Source organism: Pagrus major, chromosome 21, assembly GCF_040436345.1.
Source record: "Pagrus major chromosome 21, Pma_NU_1.0".
Taxonomy (NCBI): domain Eukaryota; kingdom Metazoa; phylum Chordata; class Actinopteri; order Spariformes; family Sparidae; genus Pagrus; species Pagrus major.
In genome coordinates, this window is record NC_133235.1 from 11,416,320 (window position 1) to 11,441,591 (window position 25,272).

At 40.2% G+C, this 25,272-nt stretch overlaps 1 protein-coding gene across 1 annotated transcript in view; it reads left to right on the plus strand.

Annotated features, from left to right (window-relative positions):
* The first annotated feature begins 11,868 nt into the window (after window positions 1–11,868).
* Window positions 11,869–25,272, plus strand: part of tnk2b (tyrosine kinase, non-receptor, 2b) — a 37,648-nt gene continuing 24,244 nt past the window's right edge. Inside the window, exon 1 of the mRNA XM_073491905.1 lies at window positions 11,869–11,978. Coding sequence (XP_073348006.1) covers window positions 11,898–11,978 — 81 coding nt within the window. The 5' untranslated portion in view covers window positions 11,869–11,897. The remainder of the gene's footprint in view (window positions 11,979–25,272) is intronic.

Below are 25,272 nucleotides of genomic sequence, written 5' to 3' on the forward strand. Positions count from 1 at the left end.
ACGCGGTGATCAATATGCTCCTGCTCCTCTGACATTGCTACACTGAATGATGTTTCCTGCAATGATTTAATATACGACACTATCGTTTTGTTTTCTCAAGATCTCAAATTAATTATATCGTTATCTCGGGAAAACAAAGTTTCATTATCTCGAGATTTCGAGAAAATTATCCCGTTATCTCGGGAAAACGGCAGTTGTTATTTCGAGATAATAACTTGAGATCTCGAGAAAACAAATGAAATTAACTCGTTATCACGGGAAAACGGAGGAAATAAAATGTATGAATGCATGGCCCTTTAGGGCTTCCGTAGGAAACATCATTCAGTGTAGCAATGTCAGAGGAGCAGGAGCATATCAATCACCGCGTCTTATCTTAACATATCTTTTAAATCAAGGCCTGACACAGGCTGAAATAGCATTATGCCTTGCTATTACAGATAATATAGACATTAGTGTGCGTAATCTAAAAAGACGGTTAGCAAGGCTTCAGCTATATCGGCGGCGCAATCTAAGTGAGCCTGATGTCGTCGTTAACTACATAGCTGAGCAGCTACGAGGTCCCGGGCGTCTCCATTATCTCAGGCCTATCATATCACAGTCATTATCTCGAGATATCGAATTAATTATATCGCTATCTCGGGAAAACAAAGTTTCGTTATCTTGAGATCTCGAGAAAATTATCCCGTTATCTCGGGAAAACGGAGGAAATAAAATGTATGAATGCATGGCCCTTTAGGGCTTCCATGGAGACCACTAAAAGACATTCAATTTACTGTCTGAATCCAAACTTTCTGATTATATCCAGGTGAGTGTCACAGTATTAGAGATTTTAAGGGTGGTCTCAGACTTTTGGACCCCACTGTATATTTAAAGTGTATATATAATGCAGTGACCTCAGCTGCATATGTAAAACCACAACTTCAATAACAAGATGAGATAGTTTATTGTTAAAATTTGCACTAAAACCATGGCACAATATGTCCATATCATCATGATAAGAAAATTGATCGATAAGAACATTGATTGATATTATAGTATTGCTCTCAGTCATTGTACACTGTTTGGACTGAAGAAACCACTTGTTGGATCTAGAGTTGGTATCGATCTGATCCAATATTGGTATCAGGATACGATACGATACGGTACTGATCCAGAATCCATAGTTTGATTGATTGATTATCAATTTATCTTTGGAATCAGTAACATTTATTGCATTTTTGTTGGTGTTTTGCTCTAAGAAGTGCTCTGTTTTTACTACAGCCCGATGTAGCCACTTAATACCAGGACAACAACAACAAGAATTATAATTATAATGTTCTGCTCTGGAATCAGCAAATCAGCATCACTATCGCCACCAGCTGATATCCAAATTCAGGCATTGGAATCAGATCTGAACTATAAAAAAGAAAAGAAATGGATGGGTGCATCCCTAGTTGGATCCCCCTTGATTCCAGATCAGCAGGGTTGGCACGTGAGCAGAGGGTGTGAATGAGTTAGTATGTTCTGTGAGCTACTTCAATGTCAACACACACACACACACACACACACACACACACACACACACACACACACACACACACACACACACACACACAGACACAGGCCTTGGCATGATGTATGAGCAGGCACCCAGTTGGCGGTGAAACATTTCAGCTTGTGCTGATTTGCATACCTCCTCACCTGTGACCTTGGCACCAATGCACACACACAGATTAAGTCAGATAGTGAGACCCTCAGCCCATCTCCTGCTCCCCTAATCCTGTCCTCCACCACCCTGCATGGTCCGGTGTTGGCCCGCAGGCTTTAGAACACCCTCTTAAATCCCACCTGTTTAGCCTGTGGGGACAGAGGAAAGCCAACACCACACACACTCACGTGCCCCTTCAACACTTCCCAGAAAGACGGCATGAGAGCTGAGGATTATATGGCATGGAGGTCTATCTATCTCTCACTCTGTCACATCACACCAACACACACACATGTATCCTCTCTTTGTCTCTTCATCTCTCTGTCACACACCTCTGTCCACAGTGGATTTGTTCAGCGTGCCTGTCCACCTCCGATTCAGCCGAAGTGGAAATCTTTCTGGGAAAGGGGTGATGAGAGAGGATTTGTTGAGGATAATATTTCTCCTGACAACAAGAATGAAATACTGTGTGCTCTACAGTAAATGGAAGCCATTAGGAGGTTTGACTCTGTGCCCGACCATGATTGATCCAAAATAAGCCTGCGGGGTTGGGGACAAGCCATCTTTCAACCGCATCCTTTTCATCAGGTTTACTGCCTCAGAGCTGGACATGGTGCTTTTTACTGTTGATAAAATGGCAACCATATGATGCAAAGTCAAAATGTGATACTATTACACGTAGGGTAAATTGTCTTTACGCTCACCTCCCATCAAAGGGCAGTCAGACTCAGTTAAACATAATCATAATTAAATGAATAGATATATTAATAATATGATAAAAGCATCGCTCTTTATGTGCCCGGCTGAGATCTGGTATGTTATTTTTTTAACATTTGGAGTAGCCTGGAAGAAGAAATACGAATTTGTCCAATGTTGCATCTCAGTAATATGGAAACTGCAAAATCAAAAATATTGTCAGAATATTTCGGATTCATTTCTTTCTCAGATGGAAGTGAGTGAGATGGGTACAAAGGTTTCCAGCTGGATTGAACTGGGGATGTTGCAGTTCATGGTCAGGGTCTTAACCCCTCAGTCATGGGGCAACCGCTTAATTTGATCATTAATATGTGAGTCAGCAGCACATTAACCCCCTTCCCCAACCAGGAAGCCCCACAGAGACAGCCTTTTTACAGAATTAATTAATCAGTGAGTAAACAAACAAAATAATTCTCAACAGTTTTTATTACATTTCTCCACTCTGAGGATTCGAGAGTTTTCTATGTTATGTGTCATTATAAATTTAATTATTTTAAGTTTTGAGCTGTTGGTTCAGCTCTGGGTTTTTCTGATGTACATTTTTTCAAGTATTTCCTAACATTGTAAAGACTAATTGAATAATGGTATAAATAACCAACATTTTATTGACAGTGAAAATAGTTTGGGCTGAATTTAAATATTTTGTTGATCATTATTTCCCCCAATGAATTGTTTACAGTAGAAAATATATGAAAATATGAAAAATGGCAATCACAATTTTCTGGAGCCCAAAGACGTCAAATTAAATTGCATTTTTTATTCGTCCAGCCAACCCAAAATAATGAATTTACAATGATAAACAAGAAAAGCAACTAATCTTCACATTTTGGAAGTGTTTGCCATTTGAGCTTGTTAAATAAGGAAGACTGAAACTATTAATTAACTTCAAAAGATAATAAATTAATAAATAAAATGGAAAATCGAGAGAAAGTAAATAAATAAGGCAATAAATGCAAAGAAGTAAAAAAAAAGAAATGCAAAAAATACAGAAGTTAAAACAAAAGTATCGATTCATGTCAGATTTAATAATTTAATTTATGCTTACATTTATTTTTTAAATCATTTTGGATGCATTTAATGGCTTATATATTTATTTATTTATTTTATCTGTGATTTTGTCAGTTTCAATCCTCCATACATAAAATTAAAATTAGATCAATACTGAAATAGTTTCCATGACCTGTCTCCACTTTTTCACAACAAGACAGTGACGATTCTCTGATATGCATTATTTTCCAGAAATATGGCAGCAGAAACATCATATTCGTATTTGAAAATCTTATTAAGCTTTTTCAGCATATGGTGAGGATTTAGGGAGAGAAAAGAGGTTTAGTTTTGAATGACAACACGTGAATCCACAGTCAGGTTTCAGCCCACTGGTGTTGAAGGTAAAATCCAAACAGAACAGAAATGCTGAAGGAGCTGCTGCACCACATGTCCACAGTCCACACCCTGTCCACAGCTACATCAGCTTCCCCACTGGCAGATTTGAACTGTGTCAACATTTCACTGACCTCAGCACAGTAGCAGAGTCGTTGGTCAATCTAAACTTCCCTTTTCATATCGTAGAGTAGTGAATCATCTGGTAGTGTGTCCGGTTTTCACCCTCGGTGAGGTGAAGTCATTGCCTAAGTCAACAAGATTTGATCTCTGACTAGAGGTTGTGGGTGGGTCTTCCTACTATGACCTATAAGAAGAAATATGTCTTTGACATGGGTGCTTTGTGTTGGGGGGCCAGATTGAGCAAGGATTCTTGTGGAGTCCCACCAGAAACAGGTCTGTTAGCCAATTTAAATTCACCCACTGCTCAAGAAGCAGACTTAATTTTTTAAGATTGACTGCTGTATGGTTCTAAATGGTCAGTTTTGTTTTACCAGGCAAAATGCTATTAGGCAAAGTGACAATATATTTTGTGAAGTGGATGTACAGGTTGGGTTGGAAAAGACTTATACTTGGGTCAGTGTGATGATTTTTTAGATAACTTAAATTTAATGTGTTACGAATCAACTTCAGAATTATGGGGGAACTCCAGATTTAACTCCTGAATGTCAGTCTACTTATTATTGAGATTACTGGGTGCTTGTGGAAACAGTTGTATACTCTTCTGTGGTTGTGGAGGACTAATATGAGTCAAATGTGTCAAATATGAGAATATGACCTTGATAATGTCATTAGGATTATCAGGGCTCGGACAGTAAGCTCGAAGTTCACATTTTCAACAAAAAATTTGCATTACAAACTTTGACCATTTTTTACGGCTACAAATAATCATTATTTTTCACTATCAGGTAATTAATATAAAATTAATGAATTGTTTGTCCTAAAAAAAGTTTTTAAAAAAAAGTCCATCCCAGTTTCCTAGGGTCAGAGGTGATGTTTTGTCCGAACTGGAGGATATTCAGTTGATAATGATATAAAAGAAAAGCAGTAAATCCTCTCATTGGAGGGGCTGGAACCAGACAATACTGTGCTTAAAAAATGAATCGATTATGAAAACAATTGCTGATTAATTTTCTGTTGATTAATCATCGCAGCTCCACCATTCTTCCCATAATCTGTCTCTTTATGGAAGTGCAATTCTGGATATATACAGAAAGTGTATCTAGTGTGTGTGTGTGTGTGTGTGTGTGTGTGTGTATATAAATGTGATTGTAGAGTCAACATTTAGAAACCAGTATTATATAATACTGTATTTTTTGCATGGGAATTAAATGATTAAGCAGTTTATTGAAAAATGAAGGATGTTAGGTATGTAATGTAATTATCATTAGTTAACAAATAAAAAATACTTGCTTATTAAATATATCAAAATAAAATACGAAATACTGATATAAGAAATTGTATTTAATGAATCATACAAGTATTTTTTTAAACGGTTACATTTAAGCCATTAAGTTGCCTCAATATGGGTTGGATTGTGTTGAGTACCGACAGACAGGAGCTGTGTAACTAAAATGAAGTCATTATTTTCCCATATGAGTGGTTAAAATTAACGGAAGAACGTCAACCATTTAATATACTATTAGTGATTAACCGACTGATAGGGCAGCCAAGTGTCAATTAATGACACTTCTTAGAATTAGCAGCCCCAACATGGACGACTTGATAGATAAATTTAAAGAACGAAAGAAAATGCTTTACTTCCCACATAGGTATGACACTCAAGAATGTACACACACACACACACACACACACACACACACATACACACACTACACCATAGCTGGAGAAGAGCCTGTACTGTCCAGTTACTTCTCTGATTATATTTCCACCCTACGAGTCCCACATCAGTAGTAGACATCAGGGATTTCATCCAGCTCCTGTTCAAAAGCTTACTGCTGCCCCCAGAGCCTGCAGTCTGCCCACCAACGGTCGTAAAGAGACAGGAGGGACTCCGGGGTCCCAGTCTGTTTAGTCTTTAAGGACTCTGAACTGTCTGTAAAAAGGGAGGGTTTGAACGGCCTGCGACGTCGGGGCTGGGAACGCTGCGCTGTTACACCCACAACCTGTCTGCTCTGCTTCTCCTCACTCTCCATCACGAGGACAGAGAAGGCGTTTACATGTTTAACAGGCTCGGCTTTACCTCCCCCCTGACACAAGATGGCTGACAAATGAAGCCTCTGGGGTCAAAGGTCAAAGCCCTAGTGTGTGGTTATTAAAGGGCTTTTCCAGGTTTCTGGAGAAGAGTGTGTGAAATGTTGTCTTTAAAGGAAGCAGAGAGGTCAGAGGTGGAGGTGTGATGCTCTCTGAGGAAGTGATATCATATGTTTAAAGACAGATGATTAAATGAATAAGAAAAAAAAAGTTTGCTTAATTAAAAAAAAATTAGATCTATAAAATAAGAAAATGAAAAGAAATAATTGCACATTCCTACTGAACGCCATTATGCCTGTAGTTTGCTGATCAAGTAGAAGGTAATATAATACAAATACACATTTTTCTGTCCATAATATGATGAATTATAATATTAAACATCGGTAGGTTTTATGTAAGAAATATTTATACACAGTGTATTTCACTTCAACTGTAATATTTTTGCTCTTCAGGCCTAATTAGAAAGATTAAAGATCAGATTAAAACACTGGTAAATAAATGTGAATTTCAGTAAAAAAAATGTTTTAAAAGTGTTGCAGAAATTTCCATTGAAGTTTTGTGGCAGTAACTTGAGTTTGTTCTGCTGTCCATGTAAAGATAGAAGATTAGAACTAAAAGGCAGAAATATAGTTCAGACAACTCTGTATGCAAAATGTGGAAGGAAGTTATGCAATATATAAAAAAATATGGCAGCTCATGAGCTCATAAATATGTCACCATACTTCCTGTGACTCCATAATGTCCATATATTATTGCATCTTATTGTCCTCATTTGCCTTTAACATACTTATTAAACTTCTCTACTTCTGATTTATTGAATGATCACATGACTATTTTATACTATTCATCCCTGCCCCTGTAGTCTTACCATACAGTCTGTAATGGAGCGTGTTAAGTTCATCAGGGGGAGGTAGTGGGGAGCAGTGACCCCACATGACCTCACAGCTCAGCCCTGCTCCATTTATCACAGCCTCCACCCGTCAGGATGTCTCCTCTGTCTTTCTGTCTCCTCTGTCTTTCTTTCTATCTCTCTTCTCCTTCTCCTCTCCTCTTCCATTGTCTGACTCTGTGTAGCTTTACTCCTCTATCTTATGCATTTCATATTTTATACTTTACTGTTAGATTGTGTAAACTGTTTTTATTTGTGTAAGTGTATTCAGTATTGAGGTCACAGTTTGTGATGTTGCATATTATATTTAGGGATGCAGCGATTAGCTGACTTCACTATAAACTGTGTTTTAAAATGTGACAGTTTTGTAACTATAATGGATCAGCTACACAAACTGTTTCTCATCTCACTCTCAAAAAAGGGATATTATGGTACATTGCTTTCCCAAGTAGTGGTGAGTTAAGAGTTGAGCAATGTGAGCCAATAGCAACCTAACAGGAAAAGGAGCATTGCACCATCTATAAATTACACCCACAAAAACGGAATGAATCCCCTCAGGGACATAACACCTGCTTGAAAGATATCCTCACTTTCTTTCTTTCATTTTTGCTAAAACTGCACTCCGACCTGACTTTTTGTTCTATTCTTTTATTTTTTACTGTATAAATTAGCAACTATTGAAAACAAAAGCCAATGAAGAAATGTTGTGGGGACAAAATACACTCAAAAACTTTAATTAAAATTACCTTGTGATTTTATACATTCATTTTGTTGTTAAAGGTGCACTATGTTATTTGGGGTAATCGTCATTGAATGATTTTTTTATGCCTGAACAAACTAAATAAACAAAGGACAACACAGTTTCATACTGTGTTACTTTGTTTATATTTGGCGGACCCTGCCACCTTTCTAGCTTCAAAAGTGTTCTGAGGCTCTGAGAACAGCTTGTTCATTCAGTTATGGAAAAAATAAATATTTCTGAGTTTGTATTACTACCTCATTATATGGTGAATCGTAAAATTCTGAGTTTGAATTTCTTCTCCAAAACTACATAGTGCCCTAATTAAAATTATACACGAATGCATTATTATCGTGAAACCGGGATTTATCCTCAAAATATAATTGTAGCATCAAAATATGTAATTGTTGCATCCCACATTACAGTATATTCCCCTCTGTACATGTTGTATTAATTGCCCAAACCAAGATGTGTATCAAACAAATGCATCTGTAGTAGGGATGTTCCTAATGAATATATTCCCTGACATTTCAACGTAAGTTTAACTCTTCCCCTCCTCGGGCATTTTTGTACATTTTTCTAAAAATTTTTTTTTATTTGGTGATCATTTTGGCTTCATCGCAACTTTAAACCTGCTTAAAACTACCAAACATTCATAATTTTCAGGATTTTAAAATCCTGAAAATTATTGAATGTTTGGTACTTTTGAATAAGTGTGAAGTTGTTTAAGAGATTTATGAAAAAAAAGCAGAAAAAAATATTGATGTATGATGATTTAAGAGCAGTTTCTTTGTGCGTGTACATTTTTGCCACAAAGGTGTCCAGAGGGTAGTAAATTTGAGGAGGGCGCACAAGGGTTAAACTTTGACTAATCGGGTATTCTTAAAGTAATTAAACACAGCAGAATTTAATCTATAACATTGTCCCAAAAATATTGTGTATATTATGAAAGATATTTGAAACCATTACTGTTAGTCTTCAATAGCCAAATCTTATTTTAAACACCACTAAAATGTGTGACACTTTGCACCATGCATTATGAACATTGCACATGTTCCTACAAAACATGACAACAACTGGAACTGCCTGCAGAGCTCAGAGACAGGATTGTGTCAAGGCATGAATCTGGGGAAGGCTACAAAAAAAAGTGTGGCACTTTTTTATGCAGGACAGAATAATTTCTAGATGTGAAAGAACTGAAAATACAAGATTCTTATTTTAACTCTTTATTAATAACTGATTAGTGCAAACATTCTGAAACTACTACTTGAATGAATACAAGTTTTCAGGTAGCCTCAGTGTTTCTTAGTCGTTTAGGACAGATTTAACCTAATCCAATGAAAAATAAGCAGTTGGCAATTGCTACTGATGTCACAAAGAATCAGAATAATGATGAAATGTAGTTCAGAGGGCCAAACTTCAGAAATTCATAATAAAATAAAAACATTTTTAAAAAAGATACTAGTATTTCTGTTGTCAGCTAGCCAGGGTTCCAATGTTTAATAAATAGTCGACTAATTGTGCACAGCACTAATTTGTAGTATGTGTGATGACGGCTCTGACTGGCAGTGGGACTGGACTGAGACAAGTGAATGTGATAAGCCCTTGTTTGTTGATACTGCCAGCATGTCAGTTCATTTTCTACGAGAGTGGACGTGGAGACATGGATGGAAGGATAAACTGAACCATCGTGTAGGGAATGCAAGAAGTAGGATGTGAAGGTGATGAAAAAATGAGGTTTTAAGCCTTTGAGGTTTGTTGTCAGATAGGCTGAAAAATAAGGGTCGTTGATTTTGGATTCAGTTGTAAGAAAGGAAGGGGAAAACAGAGTATAAATCCATAAACAGAGAGCGTGAAGGAGAGGTCAGCCAATAAAAATGTATTGTAAGGCTCATTTATGGCAGAAGGAATTTTAACTGCGATTACTGACAATGCCCTTCATATGTATAGATTGAATCAGTATTATGTCCGATGCAGACATGCAGGCCTCTGTGTTACTCTTTGTATGGTGTCTGCGTGCAGGCACAGTGCTGTTCCAGTTTTGTAGAAATATTTGTTCACTGATGCGTGCACATGTGCCTTTGTGTGGAGGTGAGCGCACGTTTGTGTGTTTACAGTGCGATGTTGCGTGCGGCTCACGTGTGCGATAGGACAGCCGGCCTCCTGAGGAGCAGATTCAACAACAGAGCAAGAGGAGAGGAAAAGGAGGAATGAGAGCAAGAGGCGAATGTTGCTCAGCGGGCTGCAAATAACCGGCCCGAGGACATCAACAGGACTGGAATGGACTCAGAGAGAGAGGGAGAGAAAAAGGAGAGGCAGGAATGAGATGAGAGAAAGCGAAAGGACATAAGTGTTTAGGATGGAAAGAGGAAACAAGAACGAGAGAATGATATGGACTGAGGGTTGGAGAAGAAGACATATGAGTCAACAAGCAGTGTTTACTGCTGTCATTTACACGTGTTAAAGATTTGTTCAGTGGCACCAGGGACTGCTGCTAGTCACACTACCAGTTACGCACACACATTCACACAAACACACATTGTTCTTTTATTCTATTTTCCCCTCCATCCAGATGTCCACTCAGCAAGGATCCAGATGGCCTGGATACCCTCCCTGTAGTGGAGAGGTGCTTTTGATACACACACACACACACACACACACACACACACACACACACACACACACACACACAAAGCAGCATGACCATGTTTTTCTCAGAGGGAGGATTAACTCTCCTCATTAGGGCTCCCCCGCCTCTCGCCATCGTCTCTCCTCCCCCTCGCCTCCCCATATCAGCACGCCTCGCCACCATTGGCCGCTTCTATCAGGACCACCGCTGACTGGATCGCTGCGACTGCAGGACACAGGGGAGTGGGGAGGAGGTGGGATGGGTTGATGTTGCCACGGTAATAGAGGAGGGCGACCACTCACCAAATCATCGAGCTGGGGCTGAAATGGAAAAAAAAAAAAATCAAGTGGAGGGGTGCGGAAAGCGGGTTAGAGGGTTAGAGGGTGAGAGACTGTATGGAGGGGGGGGGGGATGCACAATAATAACAACAGCGAGGGATTAGGCATCGACCGAGCAATCAGGAAGTCCATTTAGGACAAAGCAACATTAAAAATCCTCCCAGATTTCAGGCGTGATCGTCAGAGCTGAGCTGCCAGTCCGATTGGACAGCTGCTCAAGATATGTGGAGGGGAGAAAAAAAACAGATGCACACACAAAGGAGGGATGAAATGAAAACAGGTGAAAAATGAAAAACAGCTCCTGTGCGATCTCTCCCCTTGGCTGCTGTGATAATTCAGCAATGAGAGGAGGTAAATTGGCTGGAGTGATGCCTGGGGCACAGGAATAGAAAGAGAGAGAGAGAGAGAGGATATGAAGAGCATGCGTCAGCACTAAGGCAGGGCGAACAAGAGAGAGAGACAGAGAGTGTGTGACAGCAGAGATGAGCGAAGTGGAGGGCGAGGTGGAGCGAGAGAGAGATCGGGGGTAGGGTCGAGCACCGTGGCGTGAGAGGGGACGACAGAAATAGAGCCTGCTGGATTTGTCACCTCCAGTGCCACACCTTGGCCGCTTCATCCCACCGCTCCATCCTGACTGCAGCAGCTCCCACACAGGGGGTTTCCTCATCCGGGAGGACAATAACAATCAATAGGTGATCACTTTTACACCTCGGATGCTTCCTGAAGATTTAAGACACTGGCGTGGGAAAAGGACGAACAAGCGGATTGTCTATTTTTCTTCAGAAGAAGAAGAATCTCTGCCTGCACGGATGAATGCAAATATAGGGATTATGTTCATTGTGCATCTTGCCAGAGGAAGGTATTACTAAAACCTTTTTCCAAAAAGATAAGCACCTGTGTTTTTACAGACTGAACACAGCCTTGTTATCACTGTGTGAACATGAGGAACTCATTGTCCGGCCATTTTCAAGGAAAGCTGACTCTCCCTAAATGACGAAGACAATGAAGGTGGGAGTATTGGAGGTGTAGTTAGTTGAATGATTAGAAACAATGCGCTCAGCTGTCTGAAATAATGCATAGCTGTGCTGTGAATGACATGCAGAATACTGTACTCTTCTGCCTAATGACAGCACGGACCTGGCAGCGGGCTGACTGACTGACCGACTGACTGACAAAGTGAGTGGGTTTGCTCACTGACTGGAGCTGTGGCTGTCGGAGGACTTTGAGGACACGTAGCCCCGGGCAGGTACCGGTCAGGCCCCACAATGGGGGAGACGGCAGAATACCAGAGGCTGCAGGAGACGTCAGAGTCTGACTACCAACGGCTGCCCAGCGATGATGAAGAGGTAGACCACTACACTTTCCTTTTATTATAATAATGGTAGTACCACACAGCTACAGACAAACATGGATGACACACAAACAATGAGCAGCAGTTTCAGCAGGTATTATGGTTTCTGGTGAGGGAAAATTAAAGGGTGTGAGATGATGTAAGGCTGTGGTATGACTCACTAAAAGAAAGAAAAATATTTTATTCAGTAAATTATTGTTTTATACATCTATACATGCATCTTTGTTGGAAAAAATGTGCCATTATTTTCCTCACTAAGTAAACTAAGCAACAATGTTGCACCTTTATCACGTGTGCAAATGTTACACGTCTCAGTCAGGGTTATGGATTTTATATTATTCCCTCAATATTCTTATAGTCTTTTTCACAGAAGCTATTTTGTCATCTCACAGCAGGAAAAACACAAATGTAAATAATAAAAATAATGGCAACTATCATCAAACCTCAACGACTGTGGCTCCCAAAACAGCATTAGCTTTCCTTAAATGATAGGATTGTTGCAGTGTATCAGTGACAGGCATAATTTTGGGTTGAGGCGAAGAAACTACTTGGTTAGGTTTTGGAAAACAAACAGCGATCTCCTGGGTGAAAGTCCTGAGCTTGTTTAACTCCCCGACCTCCTCCCTATGCGGATGTGTCGCTCTTTGCTTGACTTCCTCCTTTACTGCCATAATTATTACGACATCCACTAGAGGTTGCCACCTTAAAAGAAATGTAAATATAGGTGTAATAAGCTGCTTTCACAGCCGAACTTTATGGTTATTATTGTTGCCTGTTGTTACACAGAACCATCTGATAAGGCACTGCAAAGTTCAGGCATTTTCAAAAAATATCTGGGCAGGTGATTGGACCTGCGATCTGTCTATCGCCGTCTATCGTTGGTTAAATCCAATCAATCAGATCAACATTAGAAAAGACTTGAGAAAATACTTCAGTGTCATTCTTCGCTTTGCTTTTACTTTTGCTTTTGCTTTTGCCACAAGCGCATAGCTTGAAGCCTGGCAAGATGGATTTGTGGGATAACATGATCACGTGATCTTGCGAATCTGCTTCGGAAGGTGATTCATTTTCAGGGTCCTGGGGTTGTGCATGCTTACTTGCTGTCATGACTAGCAGGACATGTAACAGATCAGAATCAATATTAATGGCATTAGTAACACTGTTACAATTTAAAATGTCCACCATGAAAAAGACCAAATGTGTAGATGTCATTGTGTATTACAGATCTATATAACAGTGCAGAAGCAGCTCATTTGCACCTGAATGTCACCATCACCCTCCTTTGCCTCCACACATAGCACTTCTCACTCACACACAAGGCCAGCCCCTGTGTGTGTCATGAGTTACTGAATGCAGGATCATGAGGTCATTGATGAAGTGCTGCTGAATAACTCGGTGACAGGCAAAGTATGACATTTTATAGCCTCCCACCTCTTCCTCAAGCCCCCACGTCCTCTAACAAACCCTGTGATCTACTGACAGGCCTGACCGTTCTTTTGGTTTGGATGATGAGGCTGGCAATGCCGCTACGCTGTCAGTGTTTTTGTCTTTTTAAAATCTGTATGAAGGCAGACAGGAAACGTACAGAGAGGGAAGGGAAACTCCCAGAGTTTCCTGGCTAGATTTGAAATGTACATACGGTAAAAAGTGACCAGGTGGATATTTCAACCCATATTAGTGAGGTGAAGACATTGTATTGCTGTATGTCGTCAGATAAGTACAAGAACATGTCGTAGAGCAAAGACAAACTGGGTATAAGATTTCTTTTTTTTTTTTTTATTTTAGAAATTTCGAGTCATATCTTGGCTACAATAATTAGACAAACAAATAGAAGGGATCCATGCAAAGATTAACATGTGTGTTAATCACGTGTGTTTGTGTTAGAAAAAAAGTATAGTTGGTCAATATATCACTATCAGCTTTTTTAAACTCACAAATACTGATATCAGTATCAAAAATCCACTATCAGTTTAGTTATAATATTATATATTATACATTTTGTTTAATTTTCACAAGATTCCTGAATAAACTGGAGTGAAAATGGAATGAACAGCAGTTGCCATGTTGTGTGTGAGTAACAATAATAACCAAGCCTGCAAGATATGGTAAAAACAAAAAAAAAAAAAAAAAAGCAGCCCAAAATTACATGATGATCCACCGCTGTGCTGGAGGTGTGTTCACAATTAAATGTAACAGCTCACTAAATCAAGATCACCGTGGGTTAGCAAAGTTATGCAATAGATACCAGTCTGTACTACCTGACATGAGGGAGAACATCCTTCACCTCTAGCACTATGCACACACAACAATTGTGAGTGCAATATGATCATTTTTGCATCATAATTTACAGTCTGTACAGTCATGTTTTATTATTATGCACAACTTTCTCACTACTTTTTTGCCGCTGACCAAAATGTGTCTGTAACAATTAGTACTGAAAACTTTCAAGTACACAAAACTGAATTGAATTCTTGCCTGAACTCATATAATTGGACTGCTTCTGATTTAATTCTGAATTTTCTCATTTTTGGTTGTATTTATCAGGGGTTGCAGAAAAACATATTTACTAACACTTCACCATAACCATCATTAATAATCTGTGAATTTAAAGTTAATTAAACTTTAGTTAATAGTTATTACACGGTTAGCAAATAATGACATGCTTCATTTGTTAAACAATAGTAATGGTTTATAGACATCAGTTGCAACTTTATAATGTCCATCAAAATAATATTTAAAGATGAATTACACAGTATTAACCATTTACAATATTATATATTAGCGACACCACTTGCAACTTGACAACAAACAAAAGATTAATAAATGGTTTATGAAGCATTTTTTCATTTGTTAACAGTGACAAACTATTTACTTTAGTTAAATTAACTATAAATGTACAACTTATTAATGATGGTTATTATAAAGTGTGACAAAATACTTATTTTCCCTCAATGTAAGAATCTAAAAAAATTGTTTTTGTACCACTACCAAAACTCGACACTACTATCAAAAGATTTCAAACGACACGCAGCTCTTCTCTCACCCAGTGTGAACTGGGATAGCCTCCAGAGCCTTCCGTGACCCTGCACAAGATAAGCTGGTATAAAAAATAGGGTGGATGAATGTGTAGATCTGTGCTACAGTTTAAATATCATGAATGTGGACTGTGTACAGGGTTCATGGTCTAGTTCAGCAGAGTTAAGCCGCTGGACGCTGCAGCTGTCCTGGCTGCTGGGGTCTGAATCAGATCACTCTCTTCCTACAGCTGCAGCTTCGTGCTGAATACAGCGGTTTTCTGAATACACACAACCACCTTCTCAGTCAGAAATACAGAGATGGAGAGAGATTTGTAAGAAGACACTAAGAGAGAGGAGAGGAGTACTCAGAGGGAGAAAGAGAATTAGGTTAGAGTTTACATATACACATTGTTTTATGAGGGCAGCCATTTTATCCCTCATACAGATCTATTTCTGATACGTTTTTCCCCTCTGGAGCTTGAGGGGATTAGTTAGGATCAACCAGTGCTACATTGTTGAGCATCTGCTATATTTCTTAAAATGAGGACAATCAATCAAACCTTTTTTTATTTAAACTCAAAGAACAATTGAGGTTGCCCTCATCTGCAATGATGCCGAGTTACAGACCAGTTAAAAATAGATGGACAAAACACAAATTAATAACCTTAAAGGGGACCTTAAGCATGAGCCAGTCATTAGAACGAGTTTGACAGGAAGTTCCACTCCAGCATCACTGATATGTTCGATGAAAGCTGTCCAACAACGATATTGCATTTCTAAAATAAAATTTCTGTTTTTCTCACTGTAGCAGCCACTCTGCTAAATTATTACGCTGTTGTCTCATTTGACCAACATTTTTCTCTCACACCCTCCTTTCCCCTCTTAACCAGCTGTAGGGGATCAAAGGAGAGGTGCCTGAGGACTGAGGCAATGGTAGGAAGCATTAGTGGGGGTTGTTTTGGTAGTCTGGCATTATGCATATTAGGCCAAGCTACCAAAAGGGGGACACATATGTTGTGTGTTGGTCTGGAAACAATCTGTTTGTGTCCAGAACTCCTTGTTGATGTCCACCACCTCACAGCGTAGGCTCTCCCCCTCCGACTTTGTGAATGATGAGGTGCTGTGGATGGTGGAGGGATTTAAGGAGAACGTAAAAGCCAGTCTTTGGCAGGGGGTTACTATCTGTGAGATCAGGAATGACGCATCTCTGTCTGTCTGTGCATGCTCCATCAGAGCCATCGACTGTCTGTGTGTGTAGATATTTTGCTTGCTTGTAAGGGGGATTAGTGATGTTTACTTTACTACTCCTTCACACTACTCTGCTGGTTTTTGGCACCCTACACCGAACCACAGATTGATGCTTTGCCGCCAAAAGGTTGCGACTTATTTTAGAAATGCACTGGCAGCGCGTTCTCCCCGATCCACTAAGCCATCTTAATTCCCAACACTGTACGTCAGTGTGAATCCAGCCGATGTGAGCACATGCCTCTGCATGCCTGTGTCTGTGTACAGTGAGCATCATATTACAGAATCAAGCTTAATGTGTGTGCGTGTGTGTGTTGCAGTGCTCAGGCAGAATACAGACCTCACACAGCGCTTTGTTCTGCCTAATCTTATTAGCCAGTGAGCCACTAATTTGATGTCAATTCACGATAATGCAATCTACACGGTCAGACATTTAACTCAGGCTTTACATTGTTAGCATCCTTTTCATATTCCAGTTGAACAGCCACTGAGTCATGCTACTGTGTGTGTGTGTGTGTGTGTGTGTGTGTGTGTGTGTGTGTGTGTTTGTGTGATTGTGTACATAGGCAAAAATGAAATGAGGGCCAGAATGGAGCAGCTGGACCGACCATCATTAGCTGCTTCGTTGTGGGTGTCAGGGACCAAGCTAATCAGGCACAAGAGACAGTTCAGAACTAAAACAAACCTCAAGTTTTAACTGCTGATGAAACACTCTCAGTTTATTACTGATACCTTTAAATGACCTATGTACCATGTAAATGTCATTTACATGGAACTTGAGAAACCTGTTATTTCATGTCTTTGTATACATCATCCAGTATCCAGGTTGTCTTGATTCCTGGACATGTCAGCACATCTCTCAGACATTTCTGCACTGACTGAGTTACCTCAGCAGTGGAAAAAGAACACAGTTTGGTTTCTGGCTGTTTGAACTCTTCTGCATTTGCCACTCTGCTGGCTTCTCTGTCTGATGACAGTAATCTATTGGAAAACAAGAGCCACAATACAATTCATGATCTGCGTTATGGAAATCAGACTTTCCTGCGAAAAAAACAAACACAATACTTACAACATGTCCCTGAAACCAATATATTGAGTTTATCCTGCAGCTCTTATCTGGGATACTCCTAAAACCTGATCATGACCAGGCCAATCGTGCACATGTAAACACAGTCAGTCATGTCAGTGTGCTCAACAAAGAGGAAAACATGGGAAACATTTTACCTGTCTCTCAGACAATGAACAGAACATACTGTACATTACATTACAGTGAAGTGAGGGCATAACCTTAAAAATAGCTTCATTTGAACAACACTCTAGTTTATGACTTCCCCTCCACACATGTATTGAGGCATACATACACATTGTCTAATGTGTGTCTGACATTAAAAAAAGCAATTACCATATTAAAGTCCTTGAAGTGGCACCTACTTCTTCTCCCTTATTAAAACTTCTAGTATATATGAATATTTAAATACTTTTCATTTCACAAGCTTAACTGCTGGACACAAGATGTCTCCTACTTGACTGTGAAGTCCATTCTCAGTGTATGTGCACTGGAGGCTTCAAGTTTACACATCACACCTGCTGAATACTGGACCAGTCCTGGTTTCCAAACTAGTTAGGATGCTCTAAGGCCCATAGAAATAATAGCAGATTAAAGTTTGAACATTTTACAGTGTTTAGGTTTAATCCTGATTCTCCTCCACGTCACTTTGAATACAGTTCAATCTACACAGCAATCCTCATAACTTGGCCTAATGCTGAGATCACTCATCCACCTGGCTGAACACTGAACATTGTCAGACTGCTACCTAGTGGTGTCACAGTGGAGCTGCAGGTCAACTCGCACACTATTAATCGTATTGGTCTAATCTTCTTAGTTAAGAGGCAGCTGACAGCACCGTGGTACATTCCTTCCACTGATTTAAAACCACCAAGCATCAGTGTAACTTCTGTATCTGATGCTGTACATGCACTGTTTGGTAAACACCGTCACACATTCATTGAACACACCTTCCACTGTCACCGTCAAGTCCTGCCCCTTTCACCACAAGTGTTTCCTTGCCCATATTCTTTACTGTCAGCTCCTTCCTTTTTTACTGTTAGATTTTCTCTCTGGAAAAGGCTTATTTTCTCTTCTTGTTAATCACATTTTAAACTCAGCAGTTCATAAATCAGTTGCAGGCTCTTTGTCCAGCTGCCGATTTGCAGGAATGTGTGCTATTTTAAATCATCTGTTTCATAGTCATGTGAGTTATATAAGTGCGCCTATACTTAAGCAAACATTATTTTCCTACTTGTCAAAGCAATAAAGTTCACTTCACTGTGACCTAATCCTTCCCGAGCCAACTAATGGTTAAAAAGAGCAGAGACCATACGGACTTGGGGGAATTTTTATGCCTTTAATGGCATAACTCACTTCAGGGAGTTGTGTTTCCAGCCCCTGTGTGAGAGTGTGTGCGGTTGCAAAACGGGAGGAGAGGCAGGGAGGGGAAGGGTCTTTGCTTTTTCCCCCTAATGTCCTGTCACATCCTGTGTGCTTGATGATTTAGAGCCAGATTGATGACGTCACCTCTGCGTCTGAGCGACTGTGAGAATGAGACAAGTGATGGCTGAACGAGTCCAGGAGGAATCCACACTGAAAAAATGGACAGTTGGGCAGCTGGCGACTCAGCTATTTCTCATAAAACATTTGTGAACGCACGAGAAGAATAAAAGGTAGTGCAGAGGCTGACGCTGCAACATAGTGTATGTGAGGTGGTGTTAGAGCAGTGTAGCAGTGTGTGTGTTTGTGGTTTAACCTCATCACGCTTTGTGGTCGTGGATAACGTGGTGTCTTGGATATTAGGGCATTTACCTTCGTATTTCCTTACTTGTTACTTTGCGCTGGGAATCATTCACATGCATCACATTGGTCACATACTGTGTGTGTTAGCCTGTTTTTTTGTTTGGTTCGCGATATATATCATGTAGCAAGGGAAAAGCGTTGCAAATAGAGGTGTCACAATTTTGATTCTAAATCGGAAAATGATCGATTGAAACTAGCCTACTGGTAACCTGTAGCGTCTGTTCCAGACACTTATCCTACAAAGTCTGACAGTGTCTGAGATGTTTTAGAGATCCTTTATTGGTCTGCTTGGTAGGATGATTTACTTAGGACAGGTTTGACAAACCAAACTTTGTAACAAACCAAACTTTTTTGTCCATCGTTGAATCCCCAAAGGATGGTATTTTTTTTTGTTGAACTCTGGAATCTTTTATTATCTATATCTATATCATTTTTCTATTATTTGAACTTAACCCGAACCCGCAAAAAAGCAACCAGGATTCAAGCTGTTGTTGTAAAATTCCCACATATTTTTAAGGAAGAATCTGAAAATGTAACTGACAGTTGTCAGGGCATAAAACCAATAATCTGTGAACTTTAGGATGTGCTTAGGATTGTCCGACAGATATTTTGAGAAATACCACCCTAAAACCTTGTGAATGACTAAAAGCACAATGCTGGTGTTTTTGTGAATGGAGGCACACAGACACAAACTGACACACCAACATACCCATAAACAAAACCCTCGTACATAGCACCACATGTCCGCTGCCCTGCCTTTAATTAAAGTCAGACGTTTTATGACCACATCACTGTTTTGTTGTTGTTGTTTTCTCTTTCCTTCCCCTCCGTGACTCCAGCGCCTGCTCACCTCCCTTCCTTCCTCCAGTAAACTCAAGCCTTCCTAATTAAAAGCAGAGGAGAGTGACGTGAATGAGAGAGAAAGAAAGATGGGGAATAACATCCAAAGTGAAAAGCAGAACGCCAAGTCAAATGCTGAATGGATTGATTGAGTAGCAGAGGGCAAAGAAAAGCAACAAGGAGAGAGAACAAAAAGCTGTGAAATTAGAAAACCAAAACGCTTAATGGCGTTTGGCAAGAGAGTGAATAAGAGGCCGGCTCACTGCTACTGACGGTCTGAAAAGCAGCTGGTAAGGGTTTGTTTATAGTCAGCAGAGGGGGAGAGAGATAACATTTTTGGAGGATTAGAGGCAGGAAATAAAAGGCAGCACCAAATAAAGAAGAAAATGCAACGGGCTGGCCAGACCCTGGGGAGAGAGGGAGGGAGGGAGGGTGAAAGAGAAGGGATTAATGAAGGAGCAAAGGATAGGAAGGAGAAGGCGGAGGTTAGAGACTTTTCTGCTGCAATGATAAAAGACAGAATAGACGTCACTGAGAGAGAGGAGGAGTGAGGGAGATGACTGAAGTCAGAGGGTCTGGTCCTGTTAAGATAATTGGTTTTTATTTCAGCTGTAACTTTAAGTATTAGTCACCCACTGACAGACATCTGCTGCCTCTGTGATTTATCCTCAGCAGTCAACAGGCTTCTGTTTGTGTGACTATAAACAGGAGATAAGTGGATTCAGTCTGAAAAGCTACTGCTGCCTTTAAAACACATCAAGTTTGGCATTACACGTAAAGATGTAGATTGTAGGGCTGCAACTATTGTCACTATTGATTATTTTTTTCTATTAACTGAGTAATCATTTATTAAAATGTCAGAAAAAGTTCACAAAAAAGGCTCTTTTACTATTCTAAGGCCCAAATCGATGTCTTCAGATAGCTTGTTCAGTCTGATCATTAGTTCAAATCCCACTTTCTCATTAGACTAAAGTAATATTGCATTAGTTTGGGACCTCTAGTATTTTGTAATAATTGCGGAGAATGTTATCTTAATCCCATGCGAAGCACGTCCATACGTAAAGTGAGAAATTCAACACAAACTGCCAAAAATATTTCTTCAAACATGAGTTTGTGTAATAATATTAGTCCTGTGCAAATTGGCACTGGTTATATTTGAAACATTTTCTGTTGTCAGACAACTGATAAAGTAAGAAATTTGATGTGTTTCAGAACAGACGCCTCATTACACAGAGCCTTGACATAATTTCCAGGAGATATTGATATCTGTGTGAATGCACCAAATGAAACACCATCGTCGGATGGTAGTTTCTAAATCACATGATAATACTGGTAATACTAGTCCGGTTCCGATATGGCTTAAGACACACAGTAAATATTAAGAATTGAGCAGGTGAAACAGTGATGTTTTGTTTATTAAATGACCTTAAATGCCTGAAAATTGTTTGTTGTTCATAAACCAATCACTCAATCAATCAATCAATCAATCAATCCACTAATCGTTTCAGCACTGGTTGTTTGATTTAGGATGATAAACAGATACTGTAATGTAATCCACTGGATGTCAGTGTTTTCATGAGTGATTTTCTTTGTCAGTATTTCACAAAGCGATTTAAGAGGAAAAAACATTATTGATATCACATAAATTAGTTATTTTGTGATTATAAACACTTAATAATAATAATAATAATAATAATAATAATAATAAACATTGTCATACTCATGTGTATTCTGATAGAAAGTTATCTTTCTGTTTCAGTGACTGAAATTTCTCCACTATGGCAAAGTTTAAGAGAAGCCAGCAGCGATATGAGCCGAGATCAAGTAGTGGAGAGGGGGAATAAGTGGTCGGTGGTGGTTGTGTGCGTGCGTGCGTGTGTGTGTGTGTGTGTGTTTGGGGGGTTGCATCACAGGAAACAAGCTCTCCATCCTGCAGTTGAATGTGACCCTTTGGCCCTGGATCAAATGCTCCTCCGGGCTGAATACCATGAAGCCTCTGTCCTCTGCACCACACACTGCTCTGCACTGCACGGACCGTCTGACTGACTGACTGACTGCAGGAGGGAACTGAGGCGGGGGGAGGGCAGAAAGATAGGGTGAGGAGTAGATAAGGGAAAGGAACAGCAGGAAGAAAGGTAGGAAGAAGAATACGAGACAACATCAGATGATACAAACGCACATTAGCGTTGTCAGAAACCACCTAGACACACATCGTGTTGCACCCTGACATGTGAAACCAGAGACGCTCACTCACTCTGGCTCTCACGTCTCTGCTGCCTGCCCGACTGGCGAGCGACTGAATCGGGGAGAAGCTGCTCCTATTTTTAGCCCCACGCTCGATGGAAGGATGGAAAAGCAAACAGACAGTAGCTGCACGCGCAAAGACAGAGAATCACAGAGAGAGAGGGAGTCTGTGTGAGAGAGAGAGAGAGAGAGAGAGAGAGAGAGAGGGAGTGAAAGGAAGGGAGGAAGGAGGAGTGACTTATTTGTGAAGTTCTGTAAGTTTGGATGACTGGCTCAGTGCTGTGTGAGGACACATGGCTGGACTGGGCACAGGGCAGAGCTGGGTGGCGTTCTCTCCTGCAAACAGCAGCTCCTAATCACTCTTCAGCCTTTTTTTCCCCACAAATTCTAAGACTGTTTAAGTTCCCTTTTGCACACTGGAGTGCTCCATGAATGCCTCTTTGCCTTCTTGAGGGAGCTGAAGCTAAAGCAGGGGCTTACAGGACGAACTGCCCCGCCATGGAATGCAGTAGATTTGTGTATTGGATCGTAGGAAGCTTTTCTTCCCCCTCTCGGGTTCGGTGCTGCGGGTCCGGATCCGAGGAGTGCGTGCGCTTACTAGAATTCCCTCAGAGACTGGGGTCGTCATACTGGGAGGACTGTGGCTCTGGTAATGGTTTAAAAGACAAGCAGCCACCTCTGGCCATTTAAAAAGCACACACGCACATTTTATTTTTTTGCACCTACACTCGTCTGGACGAAGGAATTCAGGATGCGACGTTTTGACAAGCTGAAAAAGTCATTCCCCTTCCTGGCACACTTTCACGTGTATCGAGTAAGTCTGGTGTCTGTCTGGTGTCTGGCTGCTCCTCTGAGGGGTGAAATTATTTGGAAATATGACATGAGAGTTGTAACTATAGTCAGGATCATGTGGTCTGCACAGATGTTTGAATATAGAGTTTGTATCATGAATATGGTATGGTATGGTGTGTGTGTGTGCGTTTGTGCATGTGTGTGCGTGCACTGTCCAGCTGGACTGAGGCCGTCCTCTGGGAGGGTTGTTGTTATTGCAGCAGGATGTTAGAGCAGAACAGATCTGATACAGGACATGGCTTTGGCCAGGAGATGTGTGTGTGGTGTGTGTGTGCGCATTTCTCCACCACCATGAGGAATGAGTTCAGGCCAGAGGCATTTCTCAGCAGGGACATCATGTTGTTTCTCTGCATCTGAGTTCCTTCATCCCTCTTTCCCCTCCCTCTGTCACACTTGCTGTTTCTGTCTTTCTTTTTACGATGTTTACCACATGTAATGAGAGAAAATGTTGTCTTTTAATGGTTTATTTACATGTTTTAGAAATGTGGGAACACTATTTAGGGTCCTTATACTCGGGTTGTTCTGATAGCCATACCAGTATTTGAAAAGCCTCAGATATTGCCTACAATGCTGGATTGTGAATCTGGCGAGAACACAAGTCTAATAATTTCTTTACTAGAGATGGGACCTCGTTATTTCCCTGCAGCTTCTCGTACACTTGTTTGCAACTTAACAGATTTGTTACTGCACAAGTAGCCAGTGATGGCATGTAACATTCAAACAAGTACATTTACTCAAGTACTGAACTTAAGTACAATTTTAAGATACTTGTACTTGACTTGAGTATTTCCATTTCCATCAGAGCCAAAGCAGCACATTTTTCAAATTAATTTATCCAGTGATGTTACTCAGTGGCTAAATTGCATTGTGGGTAATGTAGGCACTATGTTTGAATAGCAGTCCACTGGTCTAGCTTTGCACTCCTGACTCATTATGGGCAGTTTAAAAACAAATGATCAAAGTACACATCGCCTTCTTATTCCATTCATTCTTCTTCCTTTTTAAAACCTGTTGCCTACATTACCCACAATGCAATTTAGCTACCGAGTGACATCACTGGAGGCAATTTTATCAGATTACATGCAGCTGCCTCTGGAGCTACAAAAGGGTTTATACTACTTATACTACTACCACATATGCAGTAGTACTCCTCAAGATACTAGAGTACTAGTCAAATGGGAACAGCAAGCAGCTTGTGTAACTTACACCTCACCATAACATAACAATCCACCATCATATCTAATACTGGACTTGTGGCCTTGGTTGGATTCCTCAGACTCCTGTCACAAGTCACACCTAAAGGTTTGAACGTAGTGTTCCTCCTGTTGACCTCACACCTATGCAACGTGCTTCATCCTCTTCATCCCATTACAGGAGAAGTCAAGATAAGCACCTGGTGGAAAGAAGATATTTTACACATCGTAACATGACAAAAGAACAAAAAACAGCTCACTGTTTTTCTCTGAGTGACAATATATGAACCTCCTCCATTAATCACCTTATTTCTGTACAACACCTGTGTCCAGAAACATGTAAAACATAATATATATGTGTGTGTTTAATGAGTTTTGTAAATTAGGTAGCAAGCTGACAGAGAAATCTGATATAAGCACCTTGATTTTGACCCCTCATGCCTCAGATGTGACACTGTCATGGAAAGAGGCCCAAGAGGAAGCTGCCTTACGTCTTTGGCACAGTGCAGTGAAATAACACTTACATGTTGACTGCCAAAGAAGATCAGACTTGGTGGATGATGTTGGACATGATGCATGCTCCATACAGGAGTATGTTGTGCCTTTTTTACGAAAATATGTCTTTCATGGTTGCAAAAGGAAAAGTTGGTTTAAATGTCGTGAGAGAAATCTAAACTCTGCAGATCAAATCAACATGCCACATGGTAGGAGAGCATTCAGCACAGCTTAGCACAGGAGTGGACCAGCCCAACAGGCCGCTGTATCGTCTTTCTCTGGGTAAGGGTCAGGCATGATGCAGCAAAATGCAAAATATGGAGATGGATTCAGATGACTGCAGCTAAAGCCACAGGCACCGCAGGCATTCAGTGTCGCCTGCATCTCTGTAATCATACAGGTCATTTTATTATACTGGGTTAAGTTAATAACCGGCTTGTAATACCTGCTTCTATAGCTGCAACAATTAGTCAGATAATAATAATTGCCAACTATTCTAAAAATGTATTAATCGTTCTATAAATTCTCAGACAGTAACGTTATAAAATGCTC